This window comes from Podarcis raffonei, chromosome 2, assembly GCF_027172205.1.
Source record: "Podarcis raffonei isolate rPodRaf1 chromosome 2, rPodRaf1.pri, whole genome shotgun sequence".
NCBI classification, from domain to species: domain Eukaryota; kingdom Metazoa; phylum Chordata; class Lepidosauria; order Squamata; family Lacertidae; genus Podarcis; species Podarcis raffonei.
Window position 1 is genome coordinate 111,061,761 of NC_070603.1, and position 16,030 is coordinate 111,077,790.

The 16,030-nt window shown below is 46.3% G+C and overlaps 1 protein-coding gene across 2 annotated transcripts; it reads left to right on the forward strand.

Moving 5' to 3' along the window:
• Positions 1-408: 408 nt before the first annotated feature.
• Positions 409-11,956, forward strand: LOC128408674 (uncharacterized). Of its 2 annotated transcripts, none has more exons than XM_053378665.1 (4): positions 409-676; positions 7,349-7,657; positions 8,117-8,431; positions 11,142-11,956. In XM_053378665.1, exons 1-4 carry the CDS (start codon positions 541-543, stop codon positions 11,393-11,395), a joined length of 1,014 nt encoding a protein of 337 aa, XP_053234640.1. In that variant the 5' UTR covers positions 409-540; the 3' UTR covers positions 11,396-11,956. The 2 variants fall into 2 exon arrangements, 1 of the variants encoding a protein (XP_053234640.1); XR_008329145.1 differs by lacking the exon at positions 409-676 and adding an exon at positions 5,483-5,570 and having other exon boundaries at positions 11,142-11,385.
• The last annotated feature ends 4,074 nt before the right edge of the window (positions 11,957-16,030 follow it).

Consider the following 16,030-nt stretch of genomic DNA (forward strand, 5'->3'; position numbering starts at 1 on the left):
TATGTACTGAGTTGAATAGGATCCAAACTGCAGCAGTCTGATTGGTCCTAGAACAATAGGATCCAAAAGGCAGCAGTCTGATTGGTCCTAGAACAATAGGATTCAGAATGCAGCAGTCTGATTGGTCCTAGAACAATGCAGCAGTATGATTGGTTGGCAGGAACTACCCAATCATGCTCCAGATAGAAGTGAATCCACAACCTGATTGGCTTACAGTAGAATTCCGGAATTAGCCAATCATGTGCAGCCCATTGTGTAAATAATGTATATAAAGCAGATACTTTGAGGGGACTTTCATTCATTCCCTCCTCACCACTATGAGCTGAATAAAGAGCATGAAATCACTTCGCGACTCTCGCCAACAGAGCAGGCACCGCTTCTGCGCATAGCCCAGAGGCCTCCCCCAGGCGTCCACGGCTTGACGGTCTCCCGCCCCTTTTCCGGCAACTTCTGCCCTCCCTTTTCCTTTCCTCGGGCCTCGTCGAAAGTTACGGTAGTTCGTGGTATCAGTGGTGAAGAGTGTGTCGGAAGGAGCGGGCGATGGCGGCAGTGCTGGTGCGAGAAGGAGCCGGGGGCGAAGGCAACGGGGGCGCACGGCGAGGAGGAGCCTTCTCCCGAGCCCTGCTGCTGCTGCGGCTGCTGCTATCCTGCCCGTCGAGGCTGGCGGACGTTTCGGGTTCGTAGGCAATTGCCGACGGCCGAGTGAGATGTGAGGGGCCCCAGGGTCAGGCTGGGAACTGGACGGTTGGGACGGTAGCGTGGGCATGGGGGGGGGGAATCTTTAAAGCTCCTTTCGTACTCCCTTCGTACTCCTGATCGGATGTGTCCCTCCTGTGGGAGTTAGAGGGCGAGGATGACTCACCCGCGCTGCAAAACACTCCCCCCCCTTACCCCTCCACTGCTGAACTCCTGTCATCAAGATATGCCGTTACTTTAAGGCATAGAACAAACTCCTAGGGGCCTAGGTCCCTTTGCCCCCGCCCCCAATAAAATATTTGAGGGGCCGGCACTCCCAAAGTTGATCGGCATTGCCATTCAAATGTTGTCTGTGCACCTGGTCATGCGATCGATTCCCCCCCCCCCCCAAATTTTATTCAAGTTGCCACCCCTGCTTTCAGAGATCTCAACATGCGGGACACAACTCGACTACCTAGAAATATACTGCCCCCACCATCACCATGTGGCCATTTTTTATGGCGCTGTAACTGGGCAAGATTGGTAGTCTTGGGTCCAACCCAGCCCCCCTCCTCGAACTTATCAAGGGTTTGCCTTGTCTCCCTTGGCAGGTTAGGGTGGAGTGTTGGCGTTTGCTTTTCACAGAAAGTTGCTAGTGCAGCTGTTTGACTTCTCCCCTAGAGGCACACTTCATTCTCTCTCGAGACAGAGGCAGGGACGTCTTGCTCATAGGAGCCGCTCCTGCGGAGAGTTGCCTTGGTTTTTTTCCTTTTAGCCTGCAGGCACCTGCAGCCCTGTCCTGTTCCGCTACATCTAGCCCAAGCCGTGAGTAGTAGCAGCAGCAGCTACCCTGGTTTCTCTCCCTGGAATCCTGCCATGTGCTTAATGTTAAGGGCAACTCTATCCCGGGCAGGAAACCCTCCATCCTTCTTCCTCCTCTTCCTCCTCCTCCTCCTCTTCCTCCTCCTCCTCCTCCTCCTCCTCCTCCTCCTCCTCCTCTTCTTCTTCTTCGGGCTCCTTCTCCCCCCCCCCCAACAAGGTCCCTAGGGGTTGTAAAGCAAGCCAGACCATTTAGCACAGACCCCATTCATTCCAGCAGCTGGCCATCAAGCGCTCACTCTAAGCCCTGCGAAAAATATCATCATCATCATCACCATTACTACTACTACTACTGCCCTCCACCCATAGATATCAGGGCGGCTCACAGCCTGAAACTACGGTACTAAGCACATGCTAAAAACTAGAACAAAGGCAAACCAAACCAAGCCAGCAACCCTCCTTCTCCCTTATTTGTGAAACAAACCTGTTAACTGCCTATCCAACTAAAAAAAAAAGGCACTGAAGGTTTTTGAGATCAATGCAAGCTAAAAAGCGTTGCAGGGGGTTGGGCTAGATGACCCGCAGGGAACCTTCCAATTCTACGTTTTTCTGAAAAACACACACGCACAACCCAACTATGGTCCCTCTGCAGTCCTTGCCCCAAGCAACTGTGTGTGAGACATGCTCCCCAGAAAGTGTGCCTTGTCTTGCTACCTGTAGTTTCTGGTCTCTCTTCAGCCCCCTCCCTCCAATCTATTCATATTCCTTTCTCCCTAATCTCCAATATTACATTTTCCTCTGGATGAGACTTAAAACAGAAGGCCCTAATTCCCAACTGTGTTTCTTGCTGCAGTCCTACAGTCTACTCAGAAGTAAGGTCCTATTTGATTCAGCAGGGCTTACTCTCAGGTAAGTGCAGTTAGGGCTGCAGCCTTTGTGACCCAAGTTTTGGGTCCTTTTTAGGTTCAGGGTGTCACTGCTTTACACCCCCCCCCCCAATATTTGAAAAGGTCAGCTTCGTACTTAAACACAAATTGGCCGGGAACTTCATTGTCTGTGACTTTATTAATTTATTTAAAGAACAACAAACTGGTGATTGCTTTAGCTTTTTGATATGTAGTGATTTGAATCATGAGGATGAATTGGAAGAACTGCTCAGTCTTGAATGTGTTTCGCATTGGAATTGAGGACTTCATTAGATTTTCTTCTGCTTTTTCATTTTATTTTGTTCTAGGGGCTTGTTAGAGATAATGTGTAAGCATGGTGCCAACTCCCTTAAAAAAAGGTCAGCAACTCTGGTGAACCTTTACTAACAAGGTCAACAACTTTGAGGTCCCCCCCTAAAAAAAGGTCGTCAACTCTGGGAAAGGGGGGGGCAGAGGGATCTTTGAACCATGGCACCGGCAAGCTCCTGTCTTAATCCCCGCTGTACTTGAAGCATTCTCCTCCAGTGCTATGCTTTGAAAAATCTGACTTAGGGAGCTACATCAACCTCATAGGGGATATCTGACTGGATTTAGGGAGGAGGAGATGTGGGAAAGCAGAAGTTGATGGAGGAACACCTCATGTGCAGAGGGGAATTAAAGGAGGAAAGAGGGGCTTAAAGGTAAAGGTCCAGTCGTGGCCGACTCTGGGGTTGCGGCACTCATCTCGCTTTACTGGCTGAGGGAGCCGGCGTACAGCTTCCAGGTCATGTGGCCAGCATGACTAAGCCGCTTCTGGCAAAGCAGAGCAGCGCACAGAAACACTGTTTACCTTCCCGCCGGAGCGGTACCTATTTATCTACTTGCACTTTGACTTGCTTTTGAACTGCTAGGTTGGCAGGAGCAGGGACCGAGCAACGGGAGCTCACCCCGTTGTGGGGATTTGAACCGCCGACCTTCTGATCGGCAAGCCCTAGGCCCTGTGGTTTAACCCACAGTGCCACCCGCGTCCCAAAGGAGGGGCTTAGGGTCCACATTAAGCCGAGGTCAGGTGCTTAGACATCAGCTGTGTGGTTGGGTGTATTCTCCCCACCTTGCCCAGAGACAACAAATGGATAAGCAAGAGCAAAACTCTGATGGGGTGCATGTGGGGAGAGGGAGAACCGTTGGCAGCTGATTTCATCAGGAGAGGTGTGCAAATGTTCATATAATCATAGACTTGTATGTAGGGTTGGAAGGGACCCAGAGGATCACCTACGTCCAGCTGTCCGCTACGGGGATCGAACCTGCAGGCTGCTTTGGTGTTATCAGCACCACATTCTAAGCAACAGAGCTATTAAGACCTTATGGGAAAGAACTACGGGATATTCAAGAACTATCTGTGAATCGCTTGTATGATAAACTGGGAACTCCGCTGTCTTTCCTGTGGAAGCCAACTCGCCTATCCCAATAAGCGTTTATTTTGCAAGAAACAAGCCTTTTGGCAAGAGAAAGCTGTTCAGCAAGATATGGAACTCTGAGTTTCCACAATCCTCAATCACTCACAGGTTTTGCTATGTCTTCCTTGGCAAGTTGTCAATGTATTTTAGTGTCTAAACCAGTGTAGGACAGAAGAAGAGGCTGGTGTTAGAAGGTGGGTAATGCAGGGTATCCATACTACAGTTTTAAAGGGGCTTGATGATCAATTCTTCTTCCCAGAGAATTCTGGAAATGGTAGTTCTTGTGAGGGTGATAGGAGGGCTCTGCTAACAATTCTCAGCATCCTGAACATGTGAGAATGTTAAGGAAGGTAGGAGAGGATATATTGTTTTGATATTATCCCTCCTCACTCATGCTAGTGAGTAAACAGCAGAGCTGTAGGGCTATTAAGATGTTCAGATCACATTACAGTACATGACAGTTCTCTTAAATACTTTTCCACTTCCACAGCTGAGCATGTCATGCAGCCCAGAAAAAGCCAAATTCACACTCCAGCTAACTCACAGTTGTGTGGCTGCCCTGGGCAAAAAACACTTTCAGGTGGAAGGTTTTTAGGGATTAAGAAATAGCAGGAAGAAGAAAAACAGTTACAGTTTACTCGCGGGTGTGTTGCGCTGAATTTATTTATTTACTTCGTAAAATTCATATACTACTGGATTGTAGAAAAAAAAGCTTGGCAGGGGGTTGGACTCAATGGCCCTTGTGGTCTCTTCCAACTCTATGATTCTAAGCTTCCTAAAACCTTATAAAAAAGATAGAACAATAATATTATCACTAAAAAGTTACAACCATTTAAAAGTGCAATAAGATGAGACTGGATCAAATTAAAACTCATAAAACATCCTAAACAACTAAGTAAAGGTAAAGGTAAAGGGACCCCTGACCATTAGGTCCAGTCGTGACTGACTCTGGGGTTGCGGCACTCATTTCGCTTTACTGGCCGAGGGAGCTGGCGTACAGCTTCTGGGTCATGTGGCCAGCTCTGGTTGTCAGGGTTGTCAGGAGCAGGGACTGAGCAACAGGAGCTCACCCCGTCTCAGGGATTCAAACCGCCATCGGCAAGCCCTAGGCCCTGTGGTTTAACTCACAGCGCCACCTGCGTCCCTCAAACAACCAAGTACACTTGCCTAAATATGTCTAAGTATGAATATCTTCAGAAGGTGCTGAAAAGAATACAGGGAAGCTGCCTGCCTGATATCACTAGTGCGGGGGTGGGCAAGGTTTACCTTGCCTGGGCCTGTTCACTCCAGTGGAGATCCCTCTGTGGGCCAGATTGTGTGCACACGTAAGTGCGCATGTCCATAATTTTTGGCATCTATGTTTTGTGCCGATGCAATTTCCGGCATATGCACATGCACAGATGCTATTTCCTGTGCCGCAGAAGTGAGTCCCCACATCGTGCTGCACTGGTTTAGCACAGCGCGCGGGGACTCGCCGAGTGGGCGGCTCAGTTTGGGGACGGTTCATGGGCTAGTTAAACGACCCCTGCACTAGTGTTACATAAAATCCATTCTGCATCTGTAATAACTCAATCATTTAGTGTGGCAGGACTTATTTAGACTTTGGAACTCCCTGCCTGTTGAGATGAAGCACATGCCTTCACTGTACACTTTTCAGCGCCAGCTAAAAACATTCTTGATTAGACAAGCCTACCCAAATGCTTAGAAAGCTGAGGTAATTTTGATCTGCTTGAGTATTTTGACTTTTGTATGTTTTCAAGTAATTCTTGCTTTTACCAGTTTAATCTTTTGTGAACCGCTTTGCGGGATTGTTTGTTTTTAACAATCAAGTTGTGTGTGTATATATCTATATCTATATCTATATCTATATCTATATCTATATCTATATCTATATCTATATCTATATCTATATATCTATAGGCAGGAACTTCCAACGTGTTGATGTTGCCACGCTAAATTAAAAAAGATATTAAAAAAGAAAGCCTTCCTCAAAAAAGGCTGAGGCATTCTTCTTGGGAATGGTAACAACTGAAGTCCCTAAAAAACAAAAGAATTTATTATTATATGCCACCACTGTGGCTAGAGTCTTACTGACACAAGGTGGAGAATGAGTATGAAGGGGCGGAGGAAGGGGGGGTGCAGTGGGGGCAGGTTGCCCTGGCTGTCACCACTAAGGGGGGTGACGAAATGCCCGGCGGCACTCACGGCGGGACCTCCAGTGCGTCCAGGAGAGATGCGGTGGCTTGGGCGCCCACAGGCTCTGAGCTGCCCCAAACAGTCTGCCCGCTGCCTTGCCCTCAGTTGTAGGGTGGCTGAATGTGAGGAGGCAGGCAGACTCCTTGGAGGCCCCATGGAGCCTCCTGCCCCGGCTCACTCCACCCCGTGGGGGTCTGGCCCTGCCCATACGGGTGGCTGGCCCTGCCCCTGGGTGCTGCCCCAGGCGCCCCGATCGGCTTGCTCTGCCGCTGTGGGTATGGTGCCCACTAAGGAAAAGTGGCTGTTTAAAATGCTTGAATATTCTGAATTGGCAGGCATAACAAACAGGGTAAGAGAAAAGGATGACAATGAAAATAAGGAGCACTGGAAAATGTTTATTGCAGATTTTAAGAACCAGTATAAACAAGTAAGGGACGTGGGTGGCGCTGTGGGTTAAACCACAGAGCCCAGGACTTGCCGATCAGAAGGTCGGCGGTTCAAATCCCCACAACGGGGTGAGCTCCCGTTGCTCGGTCCCTGCTCCTGCCAACCTAGCAGTTCGAAAGCACATCAAGTGCAAGTAGATAAATAGGTACCGCTCCGGCAGGAAGGTAAACGGCGTTTCGTACGCTGCTCTGGTTCGCCAGACGCGGCTTAGTCATGCTGGCTACATGACCTGGAAGCTGTACGCCGGCTCCCTCGGCCAATAAAGCGAGATGAGCGCCCAACCCCAGAGTCGGCTACAACTGGACCTAATGGTCAGGGGTACCTTTACCTTTACTTTTATAAACAAGTAAATAACCTAGCAGGTCTTGAGTAAATCCTGCAGAATAGCAGCTAATAGAAATTAACAGAGGAAGAAATTTGAAGATTACAAATTCTGGAATACGCGATTCAGTAGAAAAGTAAAGAAACCAGGAAAAGTGTGGAACTAGATTTGCTAGTTCAGTGTTGCAAGTATATGCCTCAAAGTGTAAGGACTCTTAAGACAAGTTTATAAAATGTTGTATTCAACCCAGTAGCAGGAGCGATGTGGCATTTGCCGGCACCGGGGGCACAGAGGGTGAACCGAACCTGCCATGCCAATGAGCATAGTCTGCCCCCCAAAGATGGTGGGATCCTGTAAGCTTCCAAACTGCCTTCAACAAGTGTAATATGACCTTTACCAAATGTGCAATTCCAAAGGTGCCATTTTTTGTATGGTGTAATGATATCCTGCCTCTCTTAAGATGTGAGATCTAATCTGTCTGGTTAGTCGTAGAATTCTATTAATGAGTTGCCCTCATTTTCTTCCAGGTTCCACACACTGCCCTTATGCTAACGTCTCCATAGCAGAAGGTTCATCTGGGATGATCTTTGCTAATGTTTCCAGTTATCCCAACATTTTAATTTTAATTCATAAGAGCAGTTCATCTGATCCTGATGTTGACATTTTACTCATAACTGGAGGAAAACTGAAACCCTACAATAGCTCATTCAAGGAACACTTCTATCTATGGGGAAATGACCTCTTTATCAATAACACCAACAAACAACGTGCTGGAGAATACCAACTTCAAGATACTTTGAGAAATTGTTTCCATCGAGTCTTCCTTAGCATACCTGGTGAGGTTCTGAAGTTACTGTCATATGGATTCACCACTGGGGGTGGGGGTGGGGGAAGAGGTCGGGGTGAGGACAGCTGCTTGCATGAATTTCTTTTTGGTTTGCATTTGTTCCTATCAGCTATCATTATTAATAATAGAATTTACTACCCACACTTCTCCATAAAATCTCAGGGTAGGTTTTTTAAAAATATTCTATTATAAGAATTTCATTTATTAAAAGACAAAGTGAGAAAGAAAGAAAGAGAGTTGAAAACAAAAACAAAGAAGTAACACGATAGTAGGAATACACACACCTGTATACTGATGTATGGTAAGGTAAGAGTACAGATCTCAGGGTAGTTTACAACAAAACAAAAATACTTTTCTTGCATCGTATTATCTTATCATATGCTTCCCTACTATTTTGATAGCTATTCTTGCCCTATTTTAAATAAATGCATCTTTTTTTTATTTCTAGACCCTGGGCACTGCCCTTCAGCTAATCTTTCCATACCAGAAGGTGCCTCTGGGACGATCATTCCTAATAATATATTGAACCATTCCAATAGTCTTGCTTTATACAAGAAGAACCACTCCTCCTCTTCTTGGCAATACATCTTGAGCACAGACAAGGGGCACCTGAATCACAGTGTCAACACGTATGAAGAGCAATTCTATATATCTGACAGTGGCCTTACTATCAAATATGCTTATGAAGGACTCGCTGGAGAGTACCAGCTTGTTCATCAGCAAAATGGATCCTGTGTGCTTCAGTTCTTCCTTAATATACCTGGTAAGTTTCTGATGTGATTGACATCTAGAGATTCATAGCCACTGAAAGAGGAGACAATGGTTCCTTTTATTCATTTCTGTTTGTTATATATTTGTACTGTTCAAGGAGCTTTAGAGGTTTCCTAGATTCAAGGTGTACTTTTTACTCAGATAGACGCACTGAAATGAATGGATCTGTTAATCACCTCTGTTAATTTGAATGGGTCTGCTATGACTAGCATTAGAAGGAACTCTATGGTCTGGCAGGCATTTGGGGTGGTTGTCAGTTTTTGTAGGGGACGCGGGTGGCGCTGTGGTCCAAACTGCAGAGCCTGGGTCTTGCCGATCAGAAGGTTGGCAGTTCGAATCCTCACGACGGGGTGAGTTCTCGTTGTTCGGCCCCAGCTCCTGCCCACCTAGCAGTTCGAAAGCACGAAGTGCAACTAGATACATAGGTACTGCTCCGGCGAGAAGGTAAACGGCATTTCCGTGCGCTGCTCTGGTTCGCCAGATGCAGCTTAGTCATGCTGGCCACATGACCCAGAAGGGGTATCTTTACCTTTAAAAGCCAGGGTGGATAAGTGGTCAGAATGTCGCACTAGAACTGAGGAAATCAAGTTTCAGATCCCTGCTCAGACATGAAGATCATTGTGTGATCCTTAAATTGGTAAAGGGACCCACCTCCATTAGGTCCAGTCGTGACCAACTCTGGGGTTGCGGCACTCATCTCGCTTTACTGGCCGAGGGAGCCGGTGTACAGCTTCCGGGTCATGTGACCAGCATGACTAAGCCATTTCTGGCTAACCAGAGCAGTGCACAGAAACGCCGTTTACCTTCCCTCTGGAGCGGTACCTATTTATCTACTTGCACTTTGATGTGCTTTCAAACTGCTAGGTGGGCAGGAGCTGGGACCAAACGACGGGAGCTCACCCCGCCGCGGGGATTCGAACCGCCGACCATGCGATCGGCAAGTCCTAGGCGCTGAGGTTTTACCCACAGCGCCACCCGCGTCCCTGCTTGCCTTACGCTCCATCTATAAGTGAGACCTGAGTGGGGCAACAAGGAGAGTTTGCCTCTCACACTTATTTCCTTCTGGGTTTTCAGTGCAGCATTAGAGCAGACCTGGAGGATCAGGGTTGGGGAGGTGCTGTAGTCCATAGAAATTCAGTCTTCCTTTCAAGGCTTCCAGCTTGCTGAACCCAATAGCTGAGGGCAATGGAGCAAGCGGGAAGATGGCAATAATGCAAGTGGGCGAAGACTCCCAATAAATACAATCAAACCCAATTGTGTGCTCACTGTCAAGCCTATTTTGTGGTGGTAAAGGCAATGAAAAAGACTTCATTCTCTTCTTCAGTTGTGTACTTGATGTTTAGCACACCTTTATAGGCAGTGTGAGACCTTTTTATATACTGGCCCAAAGGAGTTGGTGGATCCCACAGTAGTTGTCTCAGTAATATTGAGGATACAATCACTTGTAGGGACCCAGATTCTGCTATTGTAGCAAGTCACTTTGAGGTGTCCAGGCAGTATTCTGGCCAGGTGTTAATGGGCGATTCCCCATTGATAAGGCTCAAGGATGTGGACAAGGTGCTTGGATGGTCACAAGGTGGCTACAACGCTTCATGGCTCATCATATCTGACAGGGATGGGACACTAGTGATGCCAAGGAAGTAAACAAATGCCTCTCTGAGCGGAGAGACCACTCCTTAAGAAACTCTCCCTGAGCTCAGAAGATCTGAATCATTATAGCCTGCTTGCAAATGTCTCTTCCAAGGCAAGGTTTTTGAGCAGGCGGTTCCTGAACTCCAGACTACTTGGATGAGATTAATTTTGTACTCAGGCCCTGAGATGGCCTTGGTTGCCCTGTATGCAGGAGACACTGGTGGGAAGGAGCTTAGCATTCCACTGGGCCTCCTGGCCAGTGCTGGATTTACGCCCCACTCACTTGGGGGCCTCCAAAAAAACTTAAAGGAAAAAGAACCTGGATGTACATTTCCAACATATAAGATAAAAAACCAATAAAATAAAACCTACATATAGCAAGAGTGTTTTTTTGTTGTGTGGACCTATTAGGTCCATAAATTACCATATAGCATATATTCAACACAAAAAAACAGCAACAATTTGTTACTGACATAGGACAGCTGGACATATAAAGGGCCCCATTACCTTCAGGAGCTTTGGGCCTCATCAAACCTAAATTCAGCCCTGCTCCTGGCACCAGCATCTGTCTTACTTAAGCTTACTTCAGAGGGTGAGGTGGGAAGTCAGCCCTGTTTGTCTATTTTTATAGTATTTTTACTTTAGCTGTAAATCCCTAGGGGGCTTGTTGTCCTGGGAAGCGATATATAAACCTAAACCTAACCTTTGAAGGAGAGGCATGCTATAAAGGCAACACAAAATAAATAATAGACGCATACCAGTAGACATTAAAACAGATTTGTTGTGCCTCCTGCCATAATGGCTGACAGCTCAGCTGGTAGAGTATGAGACTCTTGATCTCAGGGTCATGGGTTAAAGTTGGGCAAAAGACTCCTACATTGCACGAGGTTGGACTAGATGACCCCTGTGGTCCCTTCCAACTCTACAGTTCTATGATTTTAAGGCACATAGGTCTGGTTCTATCTAGCCTTCTTGGTGGGGTGGAATAATGCCACACATAGCTCTTAACACGGTACAGCTGCACTTAAAGGGTGTCAGAAGCATGACTGATGACTTTTTCTATTTTCCAGTTTCAGGACGCAGACATGATTGGGCTTACGCCGCAGTAGGGCTTGCCATCTTTTTGGTGCTCTGTTTCACAGTGTATCTATGTTGGAAATGGAAAAGGAGAGACACTGCTCAACTTGCTGGTGGCTTGGCAAATGGAACTCTGCCTCCTGGGTCACCAGAGGTGCAAGAAAGCAGCGAAGACCCACCCAGGAGAGAAAATGGGAACTCTTTTTCTCATGAATGCGACACTGAAACAAATGCCTTACTGCCTTGAAGGACTGCTCCTTTCATTTTCTAGCCATATGCTTTTTAAGATGGTGGCCATGTGCAATGCACATCCTCTGATACCCTCCCCCCAAGAAACCTTCACACGCCCTCCTGCCCGTACCATTTTTTAAAAAACCAAGTGGCCTTGAAGTCTATTTTCTTGTGAATTGCACAAAACGATGGGAAGCAGTTCAAGGGCATCAGCTCTGTTGAAAGCCCAGCATTTGAGTTCAGTTCCTCCAAGCAAGGAAGCCTCACGCTCTCCCGTTGGAGGAGACCCTGGTGCCAACTCTGGCAGAGCCTGCTCCTATGAGACACTGACTCAAACAGAAAGTGTTAGGATATAGTTCTGTTCCACCTTTAGAACAGGCATGTGGAGTTGTTGTATGTCACATGTCTGTTGACTTCCAGCACAGCCTGCTGGGAACTTCTGTTGTATATAGCTTTTGCTTGGACATGAAGGGAAGTGGACATGTTTTTCCTTTGTCCTGATGCTGAATTAAATGCTTGTAAATATGCTTACATATGCCTCTGTCCACCCTTTCGTTGCAAAGAGTTCTTATCTCTGCTGGCTTGCGTGCTCAGTCTGAGTCCTGAGGCCTGAGTCGCAGTTTTGATGCAGTTCCAAGAACTGGAGTTCACCCGGCTCCTGGCCAGTGGGCTGGAGCCAGCTGGGGGTCTGCCAATTGCCCCCGTCTCCCCAGATGTGATGGACGAGATGGTTGGATAGTGTCTTCGAAGCTACCAGCATGAGTTTTGACCAAACTGCGGGAGGCAGTGGAACTCAGAAGTGCCTGGCATGCTCTGGTCCATGGGGTCATGAAGAGTCGGATACGACTAAACGACTAAACAACAACAACCCCAGATGCATCCCAACAGAAAGGACCTGAAGGACCAGGTGCGCAGCTTGGGAGTCATTCTGAACTCACAGCTCTCCATGGAGGCACAGGTCAATTCTGTGTCCAGGGCATCTGTCTACCAGCTCCATCTGGTATGCAGGCTGAGACCCTACCTGCCCGCAGACTGTCTAGCCAGAGTGGTGCATGCTCTCGTTATCTCCTGCTTGGACTACTGCAATGTGCTATACAGGAGGCTTCCTTTGAAGGTGACCCGGAAACTACAACTAATCCAGAATGCAGCAGCTAGACTGGTGGCTGGGAGTGGCCGCTGGGACCTTATAGCACCGGTCCTAAAGGATCTTCACTGGCTCCCAGTATATTTCTGAGAACAAATCAAAGTGTTGGCTCTGACTTTTAAAGCCCTAAACGGCCTCGGTCCAGTATACCTGAAGGAGCATCTCCACCCCCAGAATTCTGCCCGGACACTGAGGTCCAGCTCCGAGGGCCTTCTGGCGGTTCCCTCACTGCAAGAAGTGAGGTTGCAGGGAACCAGGCAGAGGGCCTTCTCGGTAGTGGCATCCACCCTGTGGAACGCCCTCTCATTAGATGTCAAGGAAATAAACAACTATCCTATTTTAGAAGACATCTGAAGGCAGCCCTGTTTAGGGAAGTTTTTAAGGATTGATGCTTTTATTATGTTTTTAGATATGTTGTAAGCCACCCAGAGTGGCTAGGGAAACCCAGCCAGATGGGCAGGGTATAAATAATAAAATTATTATTAGTCTGAAAATAACATTCCCTTCGCTTTGCACGATGTTTGCATCCCCCCCCCTTTTTTTTATCTCCAGGTTGAGACCTGGAATTTTTATTTGGACTGGAAAAGCTGAGAAGAAATAGTAATGCATTTAACATTAATAAAATGACAGAAGTTTCCTTTGCAATAGATGTTTTGAGATGGTCCAGCAGGCTTCTAAACTGAGGGTTTTGAGAGTGTAAGGTGGCTCTTGTGTCCAAACAACTGCATGGTCCCTCACCTCTCAGTCATGTTTTAATCCAGCAAGAGCCAGTGAAGAAGGCCAACAACATAGGAAGCTCCAAGTGAGCAAATTCCTCTAACAGAGGCTGGACATGCACCAAAATGTAGCCCCCCAACTTTTACAAACATTTTAGCCAGAAAAACAAGGTCTTTACAAATCTACTGTACTTTCCCCTCAACTTCCCTCCTCTCCCTTTTTTGAGTTTTATTATTATTATTATTATTATTATTATTATTATTATTATTACCCTCATATTTACAGGACTGCCTCTCCTGGTATCCCCCACAGAGGACCTTAAGGTCCATGAATAACCATAGTTTAGAGGTCCCGGGCCCGCTCTGAGACCCCACATTTAATCCCCCCCCCCGGCCTCCTTGCTGGCCCAAGTAGGGCCAATTCAGCCAGCTAGCCCTGGTGATTATGTAATTGATTTTTGATTTTTATTGTTACTCATGTTTTTATACTGTATTTTATGCTGCTTTTATAATAAAGTGTTTTAAAGTGTTTTAAATTTGTTGTTAGCCGCCCTGAACCTGGTTTTTGAACCGGGAAGGGTGGGGTATAAATAAAAAAATATATTATTATTATTATTATTAAATCAATAAGTAACCATACAGAAATAATAAAAATGTGCACCCCACCACCGAGACCATTCCATTATAACTCTCCAAACTCCCAGAATTTTGACAGCTCTTGCGTTAGTTTAACCCCTTTCCGTTTTAACAATACAAGTTCTACGAACACCCTCCATATCTCTTCAAAATCATTTCTGACGTTCGCATTTCTGAGGTTTCAGACAATGAAAACTAAAATTCTGGATGTTGTATACAAAAATATTCCTAGAGAACAGTGATTCGGCATCTGATGTGATTCAGTTGGGGATAACGCTATATGTAAGCTGTATGAAAACCCAAGGGCTAAATACTCAAAGAAATCCATTTGCTCATCTGTCACACTCAAGTATCTTCTGTCTTGCTCAGGCAAACCACTCAATACAAGCTCTATGTATTATGAGGATTTTATCACATCTATTTTAACATGCTTCTAAGATTGTTTGTTCACCTCTTTCCTTTTCTGCTTTTTGGCTGTAGCCTGTATTTGGTTGACCAATTAACATTTGTTTGCATAATTTGTTTCAATTGTTTTTAATTCTGAATTTTAACTTGTAGTAAGCTGCCCTGGGATCTATTGGTGAAGGGTGACCAGTGCCAGATTTATGTACAGTGGTGCCTTGGGTTACAGACCTTCAGGTTACAGAAGCTTCAGGTTACAGACTCCGCTAACCCAGAAGTAGTACCTCGGGTTAAGAACTTTGCTTCAGGATGAGAACAGAAATCGTGCTCCAGCGGCGCGGTGGCAGTAGGAGGCCCCATTAGATAAAGTGGTGCTTCAGGTTAAAAACAGTTTCAGGTTAAGAACAGACCTCCAGAACGAATTAAGTTCTTAACCCAAGGTACCACTGTATAAGCAAAAGAAGCTACAGTTTAGGGCCCCACTATCTTGGGGGCCCCCAAAAATTTAAAGGAAAAAAGACCCTGGATGTACATTTCCAAAATATAAGATAAAAAACAAATAAAATAAAACCTACATACAGCAACAGTGTTTTGTGCTGTGTAGGCGCCTATGATGTCCATATTTTGTTATGTGCAAATGGCTTTAGATACCTATTGGCTCCATAAATTACCATACAGCATATTTTCAACAACAAAAACAGCGACGATTTGTTGTTGACAAAGGACAGCTGGACCATATTTATTATTTATTTATTTACGGCTATTAGCCCATAAAATATGTACAAACATAAAAACACAGAGACATAAAAACCGATATATCCGACAACAGAAGGTGAACACCACGATGCAAGGGTGGGTCATTGAGCAGAGCCAAATGACAGCTTGGGGCCAGGAGAGCTCCAAGGGATGGATCACAGAAAAAGGAAAACTGAAGACGAAATCCGACATGCACTCTTATCAAAGCAGTCCGATTAGTTTTGATGTTGTTGTTGTTTTTTGGTGGTTTTTGAGTGTGAGATAACCGCATTCAGGAATCTCGCCACCTGCAGAGTTACAGAAGGATCTGTATCCTGCAAAAGCAGTGCGGCGTGTGACTCAACAGGCCTGCCAACCAAGCGCAGTAAAGCAGGACCCAGGAATTTAGTCCTGGCTATGCTATGTAGGGGACAGTTGAACATTATATGTGAAAGAGATTCAACAGTTTCCCCGTCACACACGCATAGCGGAGACACCAAACCCTTGGAAAATCTGTGGCTCAGCAGGTTCGATGGAAGGACATTGAACCTTGCATGAATAAATGCAAGTCGGTGTGGTACTGATGAAAGAGATGACATGTATGATGGAAGGCCAAGTGGTGGGGTTATTCCGTGATACCTGGGGGAGCAGACACCCCCACCCCTGGCGAGGTTATGTTGATTTTCAATGTCCGCTAATCTTTGCTCAATAAGGCTTTTGGCTGAGCGTAAGTTCATCTTTAAGGAGTCCGCTGGGGAAATTCCGATGCTCAGAAGTTTGGCATGGATTTTTCCTACCCACGGATTGACAAAGACGTCCCGCCAGAGGCACTGAAAAAGGTAATGGTCGGGAAGCCTATGCCAGCTGGACAGCCAATAGCCAAAGACTCGCTTCCAGATGACAGTCTCCAATAATGCAATCCTTAACTCCAGACGTATGGCTGCGTTGCTCACACACATGGGGAGTTTCAGAAGGCGACGGAGAAACTGATTCTGCAATGTCCCCAGCGATGTTAAAT